We start from the raw sequence: 22026 nt of genomic DNA, 5'->3' as shown, positions 1-22026 counted from the left end.
GTAAATGGTAAGTATATCCCCTATGGCCTGCAGAATGATTAAGAACTTCTTTATTATGATTGCCCTGACTCCAAACTGCTCCTATTTCATTGTATTCATTTAAAACATCCCTTTGGAACTTTTAATTTATTAATCAACATCGTTGCATTTTTTCATAATTTTGGGTAGGTTTTACTGATAAGAGCTTTGGATATATTCCATCCAATGTTGAATGCAAGCAAATAAAAGGAAAATTCACGTTGCAAGAATAAATTTTACAATGGATAATACTTATTGGAAAGGTGACTATTTTGCGAATACTTTCGAGTCTTGCTCTTACGATTGTGCAACTACCCGAAGCGATTCCACAATATTCATAAAAGGAACCAGGTTTTCTGCTATTGGATTCTACATTGTTTAATGAACAAAACAAATAACAAGGATGAGTATTTCTCTGCCATGTAATATGCACCGTTTTGAAATTTCCTGGCTGATTAAAACCGAGTGCCATACCGAGACGGGAACCTAGAACTTTGCCTTCTGCATAGACTGAGCTATCTAGGCATCATCTGCAACCTGCTCTCATGGCTTTGTTATCCAGCCTGGCACAGATTTTTGAGCTAAAAGGAAATTTTACAAGAAACCGTTTTTACAGTGCAATTTACGAGGGCGGTTCAGAAAGTAACCTCCGATTGGTCACAGTGCGGGTTATGGGGGGAGTAGCGACGCCATCTGTGTGTTCACGCACTCAACAGGTCAGTCGGCATCAAGCCGTGGTCGAGTGAACGTCGTACCTGCGCTAGTTTAGTTTTTGTGGCAGTTTGAAATGTATGCTGCAATAGAAAACCCCGCCAAATGTGAAGTGTGTGCTGTCATAAGGTGTTTTACAGCCAAAGGATATTCTGCAGCAGCTATTCATCGTGAGCTTTGTGCCGTGTACGGACCAAGAGTTATGAGTGAAGGAGTTGTCCGTGAATGGGTACGTTTATTTAAAAGTGGACGAGAAAACGTTCATGATGAAGAGAGGAGTGGTAGACGGTCATTGGTGACTGACGAACTCGTTCAGACAGTTGATGCAAAAGTTCGTGAAAAATCGACGTTTCTCAATGTCGGAGTTGTCTACTGGTTTTCCACAGATTTCTAAGACTCTCTTGTACGAGATAGTGACAGCAAGATTGGGTTACCGTAAGTTCTGTGCACGATGGGTGCCCAAAATTCTTACCGACCACCACAAAACTCAAAGAATGGCCTCTGCATTAGACTTTCTGTCACATTATGAGGACGAAGGAGAACCATTGTTAAACAGAATCGTGACCGGTGACGAAACCTGGATTAAGTACGTGAACCCTGAGACAAAAGAACAATCAAAGATGTGGGCACATTCAAATTCGCCTACCAAACCAAGAAAAGCTTCGCAAGATTTTTCTGCCAGAAAACTGATGGCAACGGTGTTTTGGGATGCCAAAGGGGTGTTGTTGGTTGAATTCATGGAACGTGGTACGACCATTAATCAAGACGTGTACTGTGAAACAATAAAAAAGTTACGACGGGCTATACAGAACAAACGCCGTGGTATGCTGACTTCCGGTATCGTTTTTTTGCACGACAACGCCCGTCCTCACTCTGCTCGCAGAACAACGGCCCTTCTTGAGTCCTTCAAGTGGGACGTTATCAACCATCCACCTTACAGCCCAGACCTGGCGCCAAGTGATTATCACCTCTTCATGCATTTGAAGAAATGGCTCGGGTCACAGCGGTTTGATGACGACGAAGAGCTCAAAGATGCGGTCACAGGCTGGCTCCAGGCACAAGCGGGTGATTTTTATGCAGAAGGAATTTCAAAGCTTGTGAAGAGATACGATAAGTGCCTCAATCGCTATGGAGACTATGTAGAAAAATAGTGCAAAGATGTAGTTGTAAGATGTATATATTAAAATATTTTTATTTAACTTGGTGTATTTTTTTAAATCAACCGGAGGTTACTTTCTGAACGGCCCTCGTACATTTCGAATATGAATATAGCAGCCCAATGACAATGTGATTTCAGGTGGCCTGTACAAGACTATTGGTCATTCTGCATTATTTGGAAATTTTGTTACTCGTAAATCTCTAAACAGGAAAATAGTAAAAACTAGCTAGTGAATGGAGATGATGTGGCAGCATTGTCAGCACTAGGATCAACAGTTAAGCTACACTAGCAGAAAAAAATAGGGTCCTGAAAATATTCCTGATCATGTGGACCACCTGTAGTGACACGTGTACAGAGTGAGAAACCATGGTGACACTTGGAAGAAGGTGAGAAAATATTTGAAAAAGGTGACTACATGGTAATAAAAATTTTTAAAAATGTGACATTCAATAAACAGATGTGGCACAAATGAATTATGTTCATTCTTGATAATGTGTAAAAAGTCCAAGACTATAATAAATTCCTCCATCATGATCCTAGATAGAACAGGCCATTTTGTTTTTTCCTTCATACAAATACATGCTGGTACACTGGTAATTTGATATTGGTAATCTCATTCACAACCAAAATCTACATCATATATTTATATCCAATGACACACTAGACTTCATTACTGGAAAAAGACCAACAAAATAGTATGGATTACTGTTTCTGAGTAATATCAGCAAACAATGAAGCAATCATACTAACATTTCTTTTCTCAAGGTTTTTCTGGATGTTTCTCTGCCTACTTTCTTTCATTCTTCTACTTCCATCATCTACACACCCTTTAAATCTTTTGTCATTACTTTCTTCAGTTTCACTGGAGCTTGTCATTCCTCATCAAATAGATGTTCTTTTTCTTTTCTTTCAAAGCAGCTGTCTCAATTTTTTCGTGTAATTCATGCTTTTAAGCTTCTCTTCAAGATACCATTGGTTTTGATCCTTTTTTTCCTTTCATATTCTTCCTTGTAAGTGATATAATTTGCATGTGCCTTTTCTCCATACCTAAGGGGACATTGTACAGAAAGAAATTGGGGCTTTGTTCCAAAACATCCCCACAGTCAAAACACTTCAACAATCTTGCAGTTTACAATGCTCTTCAGCTACTTACCCACTAGCAACTAGATGTTCATGATGAAGTATATTATATAATTTAAGGCATTCATTACAAAGAAGTTCAGAAATACATTCAATTCTTCCCAATGCAGAAATCTTCAAAACAAAAGCCAAAAAGATTTGAAGTATATTTTCTATTTCTACATACAATCTGCGAATCAGAGGTTTTTCCACTTTGAAAATGTTGTGTGAACTTACCAAATAGTACTGCACATGAACGTACAAATGACATTCTGCTTTCACTGAAGGTTTTTAGGCACTCACTGGTATCATAGGATTTGGATTTAACAGTAACAGAATTCTTTTTAGAGGTTAATAAAGTAATACTGAATACCAACCTAGTGTGCCAAAATCCTGTAGGTTGGAGGTTTGAATGCTTCAAAAACTTGTGACGTAGAACATTAAACTTGGATGAACTACTTCAAATTCATCCCAGCAAACAGGCTAACCACCAAAATAATGGTAAATATTAACCAGAAATTTGGATGCTTCCTCACCCAAATGCTCCAAGGCCTTTACATTGCATAAATGTTGCAAGTTCCTATGTATCTCCAGGACCTCACAACCTAAAAGCCTGACATTAGGTCTGTTTGATCCCACCATAAGGCACTTAGTAACAAGTTGGCTTCAGAAAGTGTTTAACATAAATTCTGATGCAATGTTTCACCATCGACTTTGCCAATGAGGAAAGTTCTTAGGCGACTCATTTTCATGCATCTCTGGCTTAAAAGTAATGGTTTGCTGTAATTCTTTTTCTATCCTTAACTTTGGTAGTTTCATCAAACTCAATTCATATAAGATGCCTCTGCCAACGTGTCTCTCCATGAATACAGTACAGTCCACCAGGTATGTCATTTACTTGGACGAAAGTGAAAAATTTTCAGGAACACTTATCAGGGAACATTGTAAAAATGTTAAAAATATCATTTGAAAAATCCATAGACTAAATGCGAATCACAGATTTCATTATGCGATATCAGTTCAGTGATGGTGGAACTATCCTTGGTACACACTGAAGTTTAAGGTTGTGTCTGATATGAATGGTGTAAATGTAATTGATGTGGTCCACATTTAATGTTGAAGTTTAACATACGTTTTATTGAAAGTTAGTGGTTACAAACTGCCTGAAAACATTTTATCTCAAAATTAACAAAACAAGAACATGCACTGCAAAATAATTACTTGCACTAACTCCCCCCCCCCCCCCCCCCAAATGCAGTACTTTACTTTTTAAACTACCTGTCTCTTAAAGCCAGTCACTATGAAATTTGCATTTTCCCCATCTCAAAAACTTTACTTTAAAAAATGAACAGAGTATCACAGTAGCAGTTTTGTTACTACAACAAATTTAGAAACTGGAACAAAAATATTAGTACTTTCAAGAGAGGGTTACTTTACACTGATAACAATTGGCAAATATAAAAAGCACTAAAAACCACAAAGGAACAATCTAAAATTTCAGAAGTCTCACAGGTTACATTTTATCTACTTTCATAATTGGTGCATTCCAAGAAGATAAACTAACAGACATGAACGCAGAACTTTGAAACGAAAGTAATGTATTTTCTTCCTAAAAGAGCAAAAAGGTTGAAAACATGACAAACTGAGAAAGGTGATGCCAAAATGAAGGTGGCTAAGATTAATTCACACTGGCCGTCATGTAACATCAAATGAAGTGAAGTTTTGGGATCTCAGCTCGCTTGGCTGTCCTTACCTATTTTCAATCTGTAACAAAAGACCAAAAAATGACCAAGTGAAAATAATAAAGAATGAACACATGGAATAACACCTGATTTTTTAAAAAAAAAAAAAAAAAACGACCTAACAAAAGCACGAAGAAAGAGCATAGCTGTGTCTCGCAACAAAATAAGCTTGAACGTCATGAGAAAGACTGATGTATCAGCTGTCAGAACTTTGCTCCTGAGAAACTTTGACAGTGCCACGAGTGTGAATGCCACCATCGGAAATGCACTGTGGAATGCTCTGACATGCCAGACGGTGTGAATGGGCCTTAAATGTGGCTGACTTTCCACCCTGCATATGAGGCACCTGCTCAAATTCTCCTGAGACTCCAATTTCATCATATTAACACAGTTTAGAGAAATGCCAAATTTCATTTAGTCTCTATTAACCCTTAACCGGAATCGATATTTTGACAAACATAACTGGAATCGCGTGTCCAAATGGACCCTTGAATAAAAATTCAACATAATCCCCATAAAAGATATAATTCATATGTAAATATGTAATGATTGTATTAAAATAAGTTTTGTTTCAAACATAAATCAACTTTTATTGAGCAAAACGTTTTCATAATATTTTTTTTTAATCCTTAAGTCCTACATCTCATATTTTACAAGAATTTTCAGTGCCTTACTTTGGAATGCTACATGATTAGAAAAAAGGATTAGATTAAAAAACCTCGATATAGCACGGGGTTTCTCGTAACTTCCCCTTAACATAAATAGGGATTCTTTATGCCGTCACTCAGAAACAAAAATAATGACAACAAAACATAGAAGTGTCCAAATGTTATCTATATCAGTACCTGAATTAAGAATGGCACTTGGTACACAACACTTTTTTTTCTCCATTTCGTTTACAGATGAATTTAAGGCATCTGTCACATTTTTGTGATTGATTGCTGTCAGTTTTAGGACCACATAAATAACATCATCTTTGTTTTCGTGAGCCACTTTGATTGCTGCGTGAATTTTCTAGTCGTAGGTCATTTTGTGGTTCATCAGCTGCCCCTAGAAAATTACCAATTCTACACTTCAAATCTACTGAAAATAAAGAATACTCCGTCTTCCTTTCTGTGATAAATGGCCTTATTAAATTCAGTCCAATTTCTTTTATGTAATGATTACGTTTCATATGTTTTCCACTATTTGATGCCTTCCATAATACGAATCCATTTGCACTCGCAATATTCAATATTGCTGAAAAAATGACACATGGCCATCGTTGAGTTCTTCTAGAGACTGAATAATTGGCACATTTCTAATCTAATGTATCAACACCACCTTTCGTTCTGTTGTAAAATTCAAGTATCTCAGGTTTTGCACTGTTTTCATTGACTGAATTGTCATGGTGCATTGATGAGATTACCACTACACTTCGATTATTTTTTGGGACGTAAGATGCCAATGTTTTATCCTTCACAAAACCAAATAAAGTAGATCCTACTACCAGTCGTTTATTGGCTAAAAATTCTGGTGGTATTTCCCTTTTATTTTTGCGCATCGTTCCAACATAGGTCAAACCATTTTTAATCAGTCTGTCAACCAACTCCACAGAAGAGAATCAGTTATCAGCAGTTGCATCTCTGTTTGTTCCAAATAAAGGTTCTGCAAGCTGCAGTACATTCTGTGTTGGAACTGAGAGTTGACTTGTTTTATTAGTGATTTCTTTGCCCTTATAGATAAAAGCATTGTATAAATAGTGCATTTTAGCGTCGCAAAGGCACATATCTTGATGCCATATTTAGCAGGCTTCGATTTCATATAAACCCTGAGAAAACATTTCCCTCTAAAAGGGCAAAGCATTTCATCAACCGTCAAATATTCTGAGCGGCTTTAGTTTTTCTGGCAGTTCTGAATGAAATTTCCAAATATTTCTGAGATGAAACCAGCGCGATCATTAGTAGTTCTTTCTTCACTAGAATTCACATCATCAAATCTCAAATTCAGATAACAGGGACACAAATCGCTTTACCGACATTGTTATTCTGAATATATCTTAGCCAGTTCCATCAGTTGCCCATAAACTTTCTATATCTTCATGGGCAGATTTCAACAGACCTGATAATAGCAACCACCCAAAAAATTGCTTTCATTTCCATAATACTCACATGGTTAGTGTAAGTAACGTTAGTTTTATACTTTTCTGAATATTCTGTTATTTTCTGATTAGTGAGTGCAAGTAATTGCGATCATTTCACCTGATATCAGCAACTGCCATGATTCAATTGGTGACATGTTCTGTTTTTCACGAGCTGTACCGATGACACCAGGCAGGTGAGTGATGATGTGGCTCCTGACTGGACCTAGCTGGTGGACGAGTAGACCACTTGAATCAATTTTTGCCACGAAAATATGCACTACTTGATAGCCAGCTCTCTCTCCCTATTGAATCATCAGATGATGAATTACTTGAATCAGAAGAAATTTGTGTATTTTCATCGTCACTTAAGTTCTCTTCATCACAAGGTTGAAAATCACTTAAAGATTCTGTGTCTGAATAATTTTCGTCAAATAATAGTTCACAGATTTCTTTTTCAGTGAGGCCCCGATGCATTGTAGCAATAAAGTGCCTGAAACACCACAAAACAAATCAGTATACACTGACTTCAAAAATCCCCTATCTGGAATCGCGGGTCAAATTGGACCTAGCGATGGCACTTACCTCCACTTCTAGTAAATTTCAAGCAGTGAGCTCCCGCCCCTGGTGCACCTCACAATGTACTGAAATTACACTGGCGCGCGAAACAGAAACTCCGCACGTTTCCATTGTTTGATGGTTTTATTGTTGTCGGTAGGTCCAAAATGACCCACGATTCCAGTTAATGGTTAATATATCTTTTTGCTCTTCTCCCCCCATTAACCTTTAATGAGAACATCCTTTGAACAACTGCATTTTATGTCATATTTTTATAACAATTACAAGACAACACAGCATTCCTATTTATATTCATTTTATAAAAACAGTTTTTCAAGTTTTTGCACAGATTCTGTACTCAAACTTCAAATACTGCAACAAACAAACCTACTCTATAATCCATAGCTAAAAGCTGCAACAACAAATTCATATATCATCTATTTATCTCATAAATATCTATCCTTGCTCTACTGCAACAGAAACTGGCCTCAGTCTCTCTACAATTAATAGATGTAATGACTGACATAATAAGATTTATAACTCAACATCTGGGAAAGGAATAAGGGAAAACATTCAAAATGTGTACAATATTTAATGGTTTTAAAAAATTACATTAATTGCCAATGCAACCAAACAAGTCAAACTACACAAACAGTGTAAGTACTGAACACAAATGTTTCACTATTTTACAAAACTGCTTAACTTTTGCAGGTTCAAAATATTTCCATATTACATTTCCAAAAATATGACTGGAAGAGGATTGCCTCGTCTTGTTCATTGAACTTCATTTGTAAGAACAGACAATTCTAATTACTGAGCTCTACTTCACCATTAAAAACGTTAGTAAGAAACAGTTTGTAGGAAATACTGAAGCAATGCATGGACAAAAAAACTTGTTTACTTAAAACTCAAAGAGACCATTTTCCCAATTTCATTGGCTGCAAAATACAACTTAGTGGCATCTCCGGTTGCATTTAAACTTGTTAGACTGCCTTTTGGAAATGTCCAGGGTACTATCCCCTCTAAATTAAAAAGTCCTGGAATTTCCTTCATGCCACCTCTAACAGTACACACTGCCATTTTTTCTTAAATGGCTCCCAAAGATGATGTACAAAAGTGATGTCATAGAAAAATAAAAGAGATTGTGTACCATAACTAATAACACACTGTGTTTGTACAACGCATTTCAAGATTTATGTTATCATCAGGTACACATGGGGTGCTGCTCTTTTAATCAAAGTAGTGTACCTATGTTAATACAGTGAAAATAATTATTGATAGTATAATGTAAATGGACAGATAAAAAAATCTGTTCACCAACTGGTGGCAGGGAAAAAACACACACACACACACACACACACACACACACACACACACACACACAATGATTTTAAGAGAGTCACCTAGAACCCCAGGTCAGTGGAGACTCCTCTCAGCCCATCTGGTAAGCCTCCCCTGATCCAGGATTCTGGGAGACTTTTCTGAACTGTAACCTTTCCCGAAACTTCTGCCGTCCTTTTCCTTCATGCTTCTTCCTTCCCCTTCAACTCTTCCACCAGAAGCAGCCACAGGCTCCGAAAGCTTGTAAACGTTAGACCCCTTTTGTGTGCGTGTTCCCCTGCCACTGCTTGGTGAGTAAATTTTTTTATCTGTCCATTTACATTATAATGTTGATACAGTGTTTCAATGGCAAATCAGTTTAAAATTTAGAACAAATACGTATTATCCAGCAGTAATGTCAGCTCATCTGTTCATGTCTTCTAGTTGCGATAAGATTATGTTGTTCTGAACAGTGGAAAACCAGATTACATTAAAGGAGAAATGAGTTTTACGTGGTGTTTAGCACCAAAATAAAATACTATAGGCTAAATGCATAACGACACTTGCATTGCAGTAAATAGAGACTCCTGTAAATTTAGTCCGGATTATGTATAAAATATATTCCAATCTCAGTGCTGTACGATACATGGTACAATACAGTCAATTATTGGAATGAATCATTCACTTTGCAATGAAAAGTGTACCGTTTTTTAACTTCCTGACATACTGCAACTGCTTGCTAGACCAACACACAATTTTAATCTGCCAAGAAGTTTCATTTTCTGTTGTTTACACATACTTTTACATGACCAGCATTTTATTTATGCCATGTCGTTACAGTACATTAACATTCTAATACTGCATAACATGTTTATGGGCCTCACTCAATAAATTGCTAATACATTTCTGTTGCACTGTAACAATTTTTATTATGCACTATCCTCCATTATTTAACTTTACACATACACTTTCCTTAATATTGTATAATCGCAACAACAAAGTCTTTGATCATAACAATACTGTTAAGTGGATGGCTGCAGTGATGTTATTGCAAATGTCATCCTCTGCTGCTTCTCAGAAACAATGCAAATTTTTAACTTAAATTTTTATCATGGGTATAATCAGTAACCTAATGTTACAGCTTATCAGAAGACTGCCACAAAATATCACAAAGCAAAACCAATAAAATGGAATATGTAACAAAGATACTACTGGCACTATGGTATTAAATCTTGAAATGAGGTTTACTTAAGTCACAGAAGTATGACCAGTTACTGATGTAGCCTATTTACACACTATAATAATGATGACAGGCCTTTGCTGAAATGTTTTATCCAAAAATAATGGTATTTACTGTAGTCCCTTTTCATATTCAGCTACAATCAATAATGAGCCACAAAAACAAATAACAGAAACTGGTATTTGGAATCTAACCTGCTCATTCTCACAGCCTGCGATTCACTAGAATGCAGGAATAAAAATTACTGCTGAAGTAGACAGCATATGCAATATCTTTGGCTTTCAAATTAACTAACTGCTTCACAAAACACAGCAAGAGTATTATACCAAAGGGACATGGTCTCCTGCATTTCAAGACCCCATGATTACCAGTCATGTATTTTTTGAGTAAAATTTTACAGTTTCATTGATGTTTTTAATCTCATTTAGAGATGGTTACTTGCAATGAAACTTTTTTCAATTTGAAAACATAAGGACAGATCTACTGCATTAATTATTGGACACTCCTTGCACCACAATGGTAAAACGAGTACGAAAGACAGCCGGACTTCTTTGGTATTATCATAAATATAATCACTGAAAAGGAGACAGGCAAAATAATTCACATATATTTACCCTATAAACTTACTACACAACAAAGTCTTTTGAATATCAGCAGCAGAAAAAAATATCAAAACTTACTCTCTGGGTGTAAAATATTTTGGACTGGTGACAAATATCTGGCAGACGAGACAGACCTGAAGTCTAAGGGATATCTGAATAGAGACATCACAAACGAGAGGAGAAACAAGAGACTTTGGTCTCAGAAAATAAGGTTAAGCTGCATGTGAAAGTAGTTTTTTTTATACAAGTAACATCTGTGTGCAGATAAGATAAAGTATATACTCAAAAGTCATGTCAGTGCACCAGAAGTACTGTCATCGTGGGGCCATAGTTTCGCTGAAAATGAATATTTTACATAATATTTTCGCACAATTGATTTGGAATCACAGAACTGTTCAATAAATCTGTACTTACACAAGTAGTCTTGAATCTAATCATACTGGCAGTATTCAATTACTCAAACATTCATGTTTTGCAATTAATTACAATCTAACTACCCCACTGTCACAAGGAAATGTCATACAAATAATACTGACAAATAATATACGTAGTGGAATAAATGGTACTTTCATTAACATATCTGGTATGAGCTGTGGTCACTATTTTTTTAGTCTACCTTAAAGCTGAGGGAGTGCTGATATTTTCCAAAAAATATATTCCTCTACACAAAAGTAAGAAAAGATTTTCAAAGAGGGAAGATCTGCTTTCATTCTTAAATTTTTGAGGAATATCGAAGGCACATTATATAGGAACTTCTAACAAATAAAAACAATGCTGCTGTTGCCAGTTTTCATTCTAAAAAATCTCCCAAAGGCACACACATTCAGAGAAGTCATTCTGATGACTATTTACTTATTTCATTCACTCCAGGCAATATTTTAAATTACAGTTTCCACATACTTTAAGTTTGTAAGTACGAATTCTCCTGCAATAGCACTTTTCATCTGTATACAGAAAGTGAAACAGGAGTAATGCCAGTAACAGCAGTAAAATAGCCTGCATCATAGTGTGCACTTTTAGTTTCGTAACAGTTCTCAAGGCACAAATTGAAAACTTAACCTGATTGCAGTATCACTTTAAAAAATTGTTGTATGCGAAGATTGTGCTATGTAGCTTCAATACTACTACATTCATACTATCAATACTGTAACCGTTCGTAACTTCCCCAAGTGTAAGTACAGCCTGAACAGACGCAAATGCATCAATCAAAATTATATACTCATCACTACAGAAATAGTAGCCGCATGATTTTATTAAATATTTTTCATATTCCAGTTGTAATAATATAAAGGAGGCACTGTGACACACACACACACACACACACACACACACACACACACACACACACACACAGGAGAGAGAGAGAGAGAGAGAGAGAGAGAGAGAGAGAGAGAGAGAGAGAGAGAGAGAGAGAGCGCATTATTACTAAGAATTATTTAACTCTATAGCAACAGGGAAAAAAATATTGACTGCAACTTTTTATTTTACAACTCTCATATATCTCCAAAATACAACAGCAAATACACAGATAAGAAACTGTAGCCACAATCTCTTATGTTTCATCTTATATGAACTGAGAATCTTGTGTTGAGCAACAGCAATTTCCAAATATGCCACCACAGGTAAACACTGAAAATGAACAAAATAAAACCATTCTGCAGACATTCAACACTTTACTCAATGGAATGGTTTTTTTTTTTTTTTTTTTTTTTTTACAGATTCTGTTGAATATAAATGTTTTACAGCGTAAAGTGAAAAAGAAAATATACAGGCTTCCTAATTATTTGATATACAATGAAAAACCTGAAAACAAACATTTCACTGTCACAGAATTAGCCATGTTTGAATAGTACAAAAACAATGCTGAGCAAACTGCCTTCATGAGGTACTTCGTAATACTCCTTCTAAAACAAAGGAGTACTAAATGCCCAAAGCCAACTTCATATGTGAACACACGCAGACACAGAGAGAGGAGAAAAGTCCTAATTTTTTTTTTTTTCTCTATACACATACCTCCATTAACACAATGCAGGTAAGCATGAACGTCACTACACAGTTCTTGTATATAAGCGTACCACATACCAATTGAAATACTTCAAAAATATGGAGCTCTATTGTCTGTACACAAAACAATGTGTCAACATTTTCGAAGTGTTTGATTCAACATTTGCTGTAAATGAAAGCAAGATCCAGTAAAAATCTCCATCAGTGTGAAGGGCACACACTGCAATTGGCACAAAAGTGGAAGCAATCAGCAAAATTATGGCAAAGATTACCAACTGAATGACGTACACCTTTTTTTGCAAAAGAGTAACACTCTCATGCAAAAGTTTTGACTCCAAGTTTTTATGCAAGAATGTTAATACACAAACACAACATTCAGCTTCCTAAACCATTTTGTGAGTGAATGACTACAGGAGGACAGAACAGATCTTTCTTTATACAGTTTCAGACTTTCACTTTTACTTTATAACCATTCTGCAAAACAGCTGGAGAAACACAAAGTACTTAGTAAAGGAAGGTAAAACAAAGCATGTGTCAAATTCTACCAGAATTGGTCATGAAATTGTCAACAAATATCAAATGACACAAATTAGCTATTAAATTGAGGCATGAATGATTATTGATCAGTTCAAACTTTATCATTAATTAAGCCTACACACAGCTGCATTGTTTAAGAGAAAGTTTAAAATGGGGAGGAAATGCAGAACTTGGTTGCTATATGTCACGACACATCAAGAACCTGAACACATGCTTTTGTCGCTGTATGACTGAAGAAACAGTATTTATAATTAAAGACAAGGCCATCAAAAACTGGAAATTACTTCCTGCATGGAGTAAGTTTTTTATTAGTATTATTGTCTGTCAGTAGCAACGTACTACTAGAAAAATTTCCATAGTGATTCTTTAGTGTGAGCAAAGTTACTGATGCAGCTTACTTTTGAAATCCAATGTGACAGAATCTCCCTTGAAGGAAGATAGACAAACACTAACTACAGGTTTCAGGTAAAGAAATTGAGCAGCAGAACGAGAAAAAAGTAGCACATATTTGACTGACTATAAAAGGTGGAAATATTACTCCTTAATTTCTATGAATTATTGTGAACATAACTGGAAGATACAAACTATCAAAATACTGAAAAATGAAGTACAAGAGCAATCAACTCCACAGCATGAGTTAACAGATCTTAATGTGATGTAAAAGATTTCATAAGATATGTGGTGTATCAGAGAATCACAATTAAAATTATGAACACAAGAAAGTCACACTGCACAATAACCCTGACAGAAAAGCTTCTCCTGTCATTTTTTTTAGGCTAGTCTACAAAAGCATGTCACTTTAAAAAATTAGTTGTCCAGCTAGTCAAGATGAGAGCTGCAGTGGTATCACTACTTATTTGGATTTTTCCAAATTTTACGTGAATGAAGTCTCCAGTATATATTCTGACAATAGTGAAAAACCTAGTGGCAAGCTGCTGTGACACTGTTTAATACGTTCCATAATACCCCTGAAAACTGTGATACGCCACCTTTGGAATGTAGACTTCCAGTTTTATTGAAGTATCTACAGACAAGCTGGAGTTTGAAATTGGATTATGACATTTCATTCCATCAGAAAGTAATCTTTTGGCATAGTTACAAATCAGTAAACTACAAAAAAAATTTCTTACTACATGACAGCTGCGCCTGAAAAATTTATGCAATTTTTTTCACTAATGATATAAGAAAAACATTCTGCAAAAAATAATTTCAAAGTGCCAGATGTAGGTAGTTTTTGACATCTGATATTTGTAAAATTTCAGGGTTCCAGAAAGGCAATTATATTCACATTCACAGTTAGCTGAAAATATATTATACACATCAAAAAGTAATACATTGTAAAAATGCAGTATGAGTCAAATAGTTTTCACAATTATGAAGGCATGTGTCTGAAAACTATCTATGGTTTTCTGTTAGCCCATTGTCCACAGCAAAATACAGGAAAGTTGCAACACATGTAATGCACAATGTTTTAGAATATCTAGTTCACTACAGCTTCAGAAACTCAATAATAGTGATGCTGGTGCAAAATTTCTTATGTGGACCTCTGTTACAGATACATGCGAGGTCCTATTACATGCACAAACAACTTAGTCCACTAGGAAACAAAATTCTTAGAGTGAACTGGTGGTTCTGTGAAAAAATGACGTACTGTGCATTGCTTTTGTGAAACAGTAGTTCTAACAAACTAATGTATTTATTCTTCCGATTTTGGTGAAATATTGGTGGTGTTAGAAACTAATTTTGATAATTGTATGTCCACAGATTTTATGTTCCATATTTATAACTAATAAATAATTAACTATTATGACTCCCACTGCACTGAGTGTTTTTATTTTATGTTCACTTACTGAAATATAAGATGTTATGAACCATTTTCCTTAACGTATCAGCCAACAGTCTGCAGAAAATCACAGCTCATATAGAAATAAATAAATAAAGTAATGGTGAATAACTTAATCATAATATGATACATTGGAGGATGACACATGGAGTATTCACTCATATCCCACCTACTTTTAATGGAAGGAGACTGACTTCAATAAGCCATTCTGTAACAGTCATATTATGGTATATTCCACTTTATATGTATTGGTACAGCCAAAATTAAAATTAATTTTTAAATAAAAAATGAGTACAATTAAAATATATCTACTTTTTTCATACACAAAGGAGTAACTGTCGAAGTGCCTTACATCGAAAGCTTCAGAGAAGGAAAACAACAATCTACAGCACACACCAGATTCACATCTTACTATACATATTTTGTGCACCATTCTGTATCAGTAATACATAACACAAAAAATAATAAATAAAAGGAATAGAATGCCTTTGAAACGTTGTTCAATTAACACAACATATATTTTACAGTGTTATTCAGGACCATGCATTTACAATTTCAATTGCCTACCAACAGAGAACGCCAATTTATTAACAAATCTTTAAAAAAAGAGACAAGATTTTTTCATAAATTTTATATTAAAGGTAGTGTTTGTACACAACAAAATGAAAATAATCAATATATCAAATTAACCTGTCACTCACTCGCCATGTCCCCTTACTTATTGCCGTAATCCACAAAATACTCCAATATAAAATGCTAACAAATATGAGTAACGAGTGTTATACCAAAACTGTTTCACAATCTGATTAGCAAAACCGGGAGTAACAACACTGTTACTCTTGTTTATCTGCAGCAGTCTCTCTCTCACAAAAACATTTTCCAGTCAACAGATACACTTCAAACTGCTAAACACTATTGAAAAAATAGTTTTAGTCCACACTTCTTGAGTATTTCAAAACAGTTTCCAAGCATACATATTCCGGTACAGCCTCCAGCATGTAAGCATACACGTCAAAAATAGAAACTAAAAATTTATGAAACCAGGCAATATAAAGCAGCATACTGCCAGGCCGGAAAACTATCTGGCGTGCTTTTTCTTACATTAGGACTGTCTATAAAATAGTGTAGTCCTTGCAGATAAACTGTCATAAAAAAAATCCCAGCATGCTAGACACAGATATATACTGGAGCACGTTTATGTGGAGGCAGTTGCATTATTTCCAACATCACAGACACTGGGGACAACTGTGCACTGGACTCCCTCACAAGCCCTCCCTTTTTATCATTTTGAACATTTTATATAAAAAAGTACTTCACAGACATGTCTTGACACTAGCGGTGGAAGAACGATCCTGATGAGCTTCAAAATGGGCATATGGACTCTGCACTGTAGCAATGGCTCTCACCCATATTATTGCTCCTCTTCCTTTGCAGTTATGGCTATTAAGTTCCACTGTCAATAGCACTTCACAGAAAGCTGAAACAATTTTAATTAAATTGTTATGTTACTCAAATACATTTTACCTTTTGAATACAACATGCACAAATGACAATCAAATTCACATCATTTAGCACTTCGGCTTTCACATTCAAATGTACCTGGGCATGGCTCAGGTGACTAACTCAGCACCGAAACTATTTATCCCATACACTTCATAGGAAAGTGATTTAATGATGGAAGAAACTGTTCTAAGATAATGATGATAGCAATAAATATGCTTGTTCTATACTATGAAGCTAGGATTTTTAATTAGAGGAATAACTGTCATATAACCTAGTGTTGCACCAATTAACATGCCTCACTGCATACTAAGGTACTTCATATTGTTTCACAGAAATTAAATGCCTACCAAACTGCAAATTGTTAAAATGTGTGTGTGTGTGTGTGTGTGTGTGTGTGTGTGTGTGTGTGTGTGTGCTGCCGCTGCTTTGTGAGTAAACTTTTTATCTATCCAATTAAATAATACATTATTATTTGGAAGCAATAATTCTTTTACTTTGGGGAAGAAGTTGTCACATATACCACATCAGATTTACACTTCAATTCTGCCTCAGATAAACTAGGTTTTCTTGCTACGTGAAATACTTTAGCCATTACGGAAACATGAAAACAAATAATTATATTTAAATAAACATATTAAAATTTTATAATGTTTTAAAATCTAACTAACACTATAAAATAATGTCTCCTACCCTACACAAATAGTTGGGAAAATTTATGACTGAATTTTTAACAGCTATGAAAATACCACTAAGATTTACAATGAAAAATGTGGGGTGCATGTGACATAATAGTTACGAGGTCAACTATTCATTCAATTACACACTGTATACACCCTACACTTTCTCTAATAAATCTCTCAAGTATGTTCACAGTTATTAAAAATTTAGAATCATGAATTTTCAGAACTATATCTATGGGGTTATGAATCTGTATGTGGGTACTGAGAAATTATTTCACACTTTCCAACAAAATGAGCTCCTGCAGATTTCAGTATAAACATGCAGACATTACACATAATTGTGTAAGAGAAACAACATTACTCTAAGGAAATTGAGCTGTTTTGTGAGTGCTACTACAGTCACCACACTAAATTCACACTTGCAAAAAGGTCAGCAAACACATGTTACTTTAGGAAAAATTCATTTTGTAATGAATACCAGCACAGTCTTTGCTTTCTGCTTTTGTGATGACAATATCTTAGTTGACACACTCATCTACGTTTAATTTAACTTAGATATTGTCATGGTTGTCTTCATTATTTCTAAGCTGTGAAATTGTTGAAAGACTCAGAAAAGCAACAGTTCATGCATAACGAACTTATAGAAAAGGGGGTAGTGCCAAACAGAGAGCACTCTTAAAATAACTACACAGCAGGGAGATAATCAAGAATACATGTAAAACAAATGAATTACTGGGATACTCTCACATTTGTTGGTTTATAGTCTTGCAGCATACTCTTGGTAATCTGTCTCTGAAAGCACTTAGTTGAAACAATAAGCAATACAGAAGATTGTGAATGGCGTGTAGGTTTCAGATAATGTGACACAGAATTTAACAGAAAGTAATCTTCCGAATCTACATAATGAGTTTGGTTTATGATGACATTTACCCAATTTGTTTCTCTCATGCCATTCTGCTAGAACTTGTCCTGGAATAGGAACAGATTATTTGTAGCAGCCACTGCAATTATGTTTTCCGAAGGGTGCCATGCTGTATGCAATATTTTTTTATTGAAGTCCAAGCAGTCAACAGTGATTTCATCCTTCTTCCGTTTACCTCCTGTGCATACCTGTTGAACATATAGAATGCAATTCTATAAACCTGCAGATATCTATAATATTTAAGGGAGCATTTCTCCCTGGTTACTTAAAAAATACATTTGTGGTGAAACTAGAATGATCATTTTTACTTTTATTTGAAAGTGTAATTAAATGGAGTAGTTTGTAACACGTCAACACTTTACGACCAAAATATACCAAAGGGACCAAAAGCGATTTACAGAAAAAGCACTTTGTTCCGTTTCAACCCCAACATATTTCAATTTGTTACATGAAACTACATACCAGTACAAATGTTATGGGAAAAAATTACACAAAATGCAAGAACAACTCTAAAAATCTATTTTTCATTGTTTAGCAGCCACATACATACATTTTGTGAGCAAAAGTATCCGGACACCTAGCTGAAAATGACTTACAAGTTCGTGGCACCCTCCATTGGTAATGCTGGAATTCCATATGGTGTTGGCCCACCCTTAGCCTTGATGACAGCTTCCACTCCCACAACCATACGTTCAATCAGATGCTGGAAGGTTTCTTGGGGAATGGCAGCCCATTCTTCACAGAGTGCTGCACTGAGGAGAGGTGTCTATGTCAGTCGGTGAGGCCTGGCACGAAGTTGGAGTTCCAAAACACCAGACAGGTGTTCTATAGGAATCAGGTAAGAGCTCTGTGCAGGCCAGTCCATTACAGGGATGTTATTGCCGTGCAACCACTCCGCCAAAGGCCGTGCTTATGAACAGGTGCTAGATTGTGTCGAAAGATGCAATCGCCATCCCCTAATTGCTCTTCAATGGTGGGAAGCAAGAAGGTGGAAGGCCTGTGCTGCGAGTGCCATGCAAAACAACAAGGGGTGCAAGTCACGAGACCACGCTCCACATGGCTATGCGGCACTATCGAGGAGGAAGAGCACTGTGTTTGACATACAGCTCTGGCGCATCATACTGCATCCGTAGCAGTAATTTGAGCAGCAGTTGGCACTATAGTGACACAACAAACTGTTACAAATACATTACTTCAAGAACAGCTCTCAGCCAGATCCCAATGCCCTGTAGCATTCATTCCACTGACCCCAAACTACCGCCTTCGAGACTTCAGTGACGACAAGTGAGAGCTCATTGGAAGGCAGAGTGGATATTAGATTAAATTCCGTTTTCATTCCATAGATCCAAAATTATATGATTCTGATCATTTGTCACGAGATTTTCAAAATAGGTGCATACATTACAGTAAACTGAAACTGGTAATATTTACAGAATAAATACACAGTCAGAATGAAACATAGTTACACTCTAAATGAATTCATCATACACAAAATGCCTATCTTGAATGTTGTGACTAAGAGCTGTCAAGACTGAAATCTAACATTTTTACTTAAGCTGGTTTGATGCTCTTTGTTAAAATACTCACCTACAGAGTAGGAGTTGCCTATCAAAATGTCTTTCAAACTCTATTTAAACCATACTTTATCTGAAACCCAAGTTTTTAATGGTCACTGGCAATTTGTTGAAAATTGTCTGCTCCTGAATAATGGACTCCTTTTTGGACCAAGGTAAGTGATTTTAGGTCTTTATGTAAAAATGGTTGAAATGGCTCTAAGCACTATGGGAATTAACATCTGAGGTCATCAGTCCTCTAGACTTAGAACTACTTAAACCTAACTAACCTAAGGACATCACACACATCCATGCCCGAGGCAGGATTCGAACCTGTTACCGTAGCAGCAGCACGGTTCCGGACTGAAGCACCTAGAACCGCTCGGCCACACTGGCCAGCGGTCTTTATGTAGACTGTTCTTATTCCTACTACTGATATTGTGTGTAGGTTGGAAACAGATGTATTATTTGCAACCAATTTTATTACGGAATGAAGATATGCACAAACAGTGGTTAGAATATAAAGTTGCTTGAACAGGTTTCTACATGATGATCTTGAATTTACATCACAAATGTGTTATTACATGCTTTTGCACACAGCGTTTGGGGTCCGCTTTTTCTGGTGAAAGCTAATGCCAGTGATGCCCGTGTTGGTTTGGTGACGGCCAGTTAAAGGCAAGCCTGGTAGTGTGATTTCATATGGCAGCAGAAGCAATCTTGTGGTTATACCACACACCCTGATTACAAATCTGCACATCTATCTGGTAAATCGCCATGCTGTGATGCTGGTCATTAACAGCATTCCAGGTAATGTTTTCTAAAAGGATAATGATTGTTGCATAGTGCTATTGTAGCCCAACATCCTCTACAGAGTGTCAACATGTTGCGTGGTCTGCTCAGTCACCAGATTGGTCTCCAATCAACCACACACAGGATATTATCAGAGGACAACTCCAGCATCATCCACGAACAGCATCAACTGTCCCTGTGTTGACCAACCAAGTGCAACAGGCATGGAACTCCATCGCACAAACTGACATCCAACACCCATACAACACAATGTGTGTATGTTTACATGCCTACATTAAACATTCTGGCAATTACATCTGTTATTACTGTATCTGCATTTCACATTTGCAATGGATTATCTCCCCCATGGACGCCGTGAACCATGGACTTTGCCGTCGGTTGGGTGGCTTATGTGGCTCAGCAATACATATAGCTGTACCATCGGTGCAACCACAATGGACGGGTATCTGTTGAGAGGCCAGACATAGGTATGGTTCCTGTAGAGGAGCAGCAATCTTTTCGGTAGTTACAGAGGCACCAATCTGGATGACTGACTGAGCTTGCCTTGCCTTGTACCATCACCTAAAGGGGTCTTGCTGTGCTGGCACTGCAAACGGCTAAAAGCAAGGGGAAACTACAGCCGTAATTTTTTCCAATGGCATGCAGCTCTACTGTATGGTTAAATAATGATGATGGCCTCTTGGGTACATTATTCTCCCTTCGAATCACTGTGGGGAAGAGGTGGCTACTCAGGAGGATGTAGTCATCAGCGGAAACAAAACCAGAATGTTAGATCCCTTACTCAAGCAGGTAGATAAGAAATTTTAAAAAGGGAAATGGATCAGTGGAATTTAGATAAAGTGGGAATCAGTAAAGTTTGGTGCCATGAGGAAGAGCACTTCTGGTCAGGTGAATATAGGGTTTACATACAAAATCAAATAGGGATAATGCAGCAGTAAGTTTAATAATGAATAAGAAAATATGAATGAAAGTAAGCTGCTATGAACAGCACAGTGAATGCATTATTGGAGTCAAGATAGACATGAAGACCATAACCACCACAGTAGTACAAGTTTATATGTCAACTAGCTCTGCACATGATGAAGAGATTGAAGAAATTTATGACAAAAGCAAAGACATTCAGACAGTTAATGGAGACAGAAATTTAATAGTGATCAGAAACTGCAATTTAATAGTAGATGAATATGGACTGGGGGAGAGGAATGAAAGAGGATGCTGCCCGGTAGAGGTTTGCACAAAACATAATTTAATCATTGCTAACACTTGACTTAAGAATCATAAAAACATAGTTATATCTGTGGAAGACATCTGGAGACACCAGAAGGTTTCAGACTTAAGGCAGACATTTAGGACTGAGTGTATAATTTAAAGACTTCTCCAGGGGCAGATGTTGACTGACTAGAATTTATTGGTGGTGAACTATAAATTTAAACTTAAGAATTTGGAAAAGGTAAAAAATTAAGGAAATGGGATCTGGATAAGTTGAAAGAATCAGAGAATGTTGAGAGTTTCATGGGGAGCATTAGGTAACATTTGGCTAGAACCGAGGAAAGGAATACAGACGAGTGGGTAGCTTTAAGAGATTA

At 36.3% G+C, this 22026-nt stretch overlaps 1 protein-coding gene across 3 annotated transcripts in view; it reads right to left on the bottom strand.

Moving 5' to 3' along the window:
* Positions 1-12544: 12544 nt before the first annotated feature.
* The window catches only part of LOC124787614 (protein phosphatase PP2A 55 kDa regulatory subunit), an 84309-nt gene continuing 74827 nt past the window's right edge, over positions 12545-22026 (bottom strand). For all 3 annotated transcript variants that reach the window (XM_047254368.1, XM_047254370.1, XM_047254371.1), the window contains exons 10-11: positions 18086-18265; positions 12545-16449 (exon numbers count right to left, since the gene is read on the bottom strand). In XM_047254368.1, coding sequence (XP_047110324.1) covers positions 18113-18265 — 153 coding nt within the window. In that variant the 3' untranslated portion in view covers positions 12545-16449; positions 18086-18112. The remainder of the gene's footprint in view (positions 16450-18085; positions 18266-22026) is intronic.

The sequence above is a fragment of the Schistocerca piceifrons genome, chromosome 3 (genome assembly GCF_021461385.2).
Source record: "Schistocerca piceifrons isolate TAMUIC-IGC-003096 chromosome 3, iqSchPice1.1, whole genome shotgun sequence".
Taxonomy (NCBI): domain Eukaryota; kingdom Metazoa; phylum Arthropoda; class Insecta; order Orthoptera; family Acrididae; genus Schistocerca; species Schistocerca piceifrons.
Note: the sequence above shows the minus strand (reverse complement) of the source record. Positions and strands in the feature narration are given on the sequence as shown.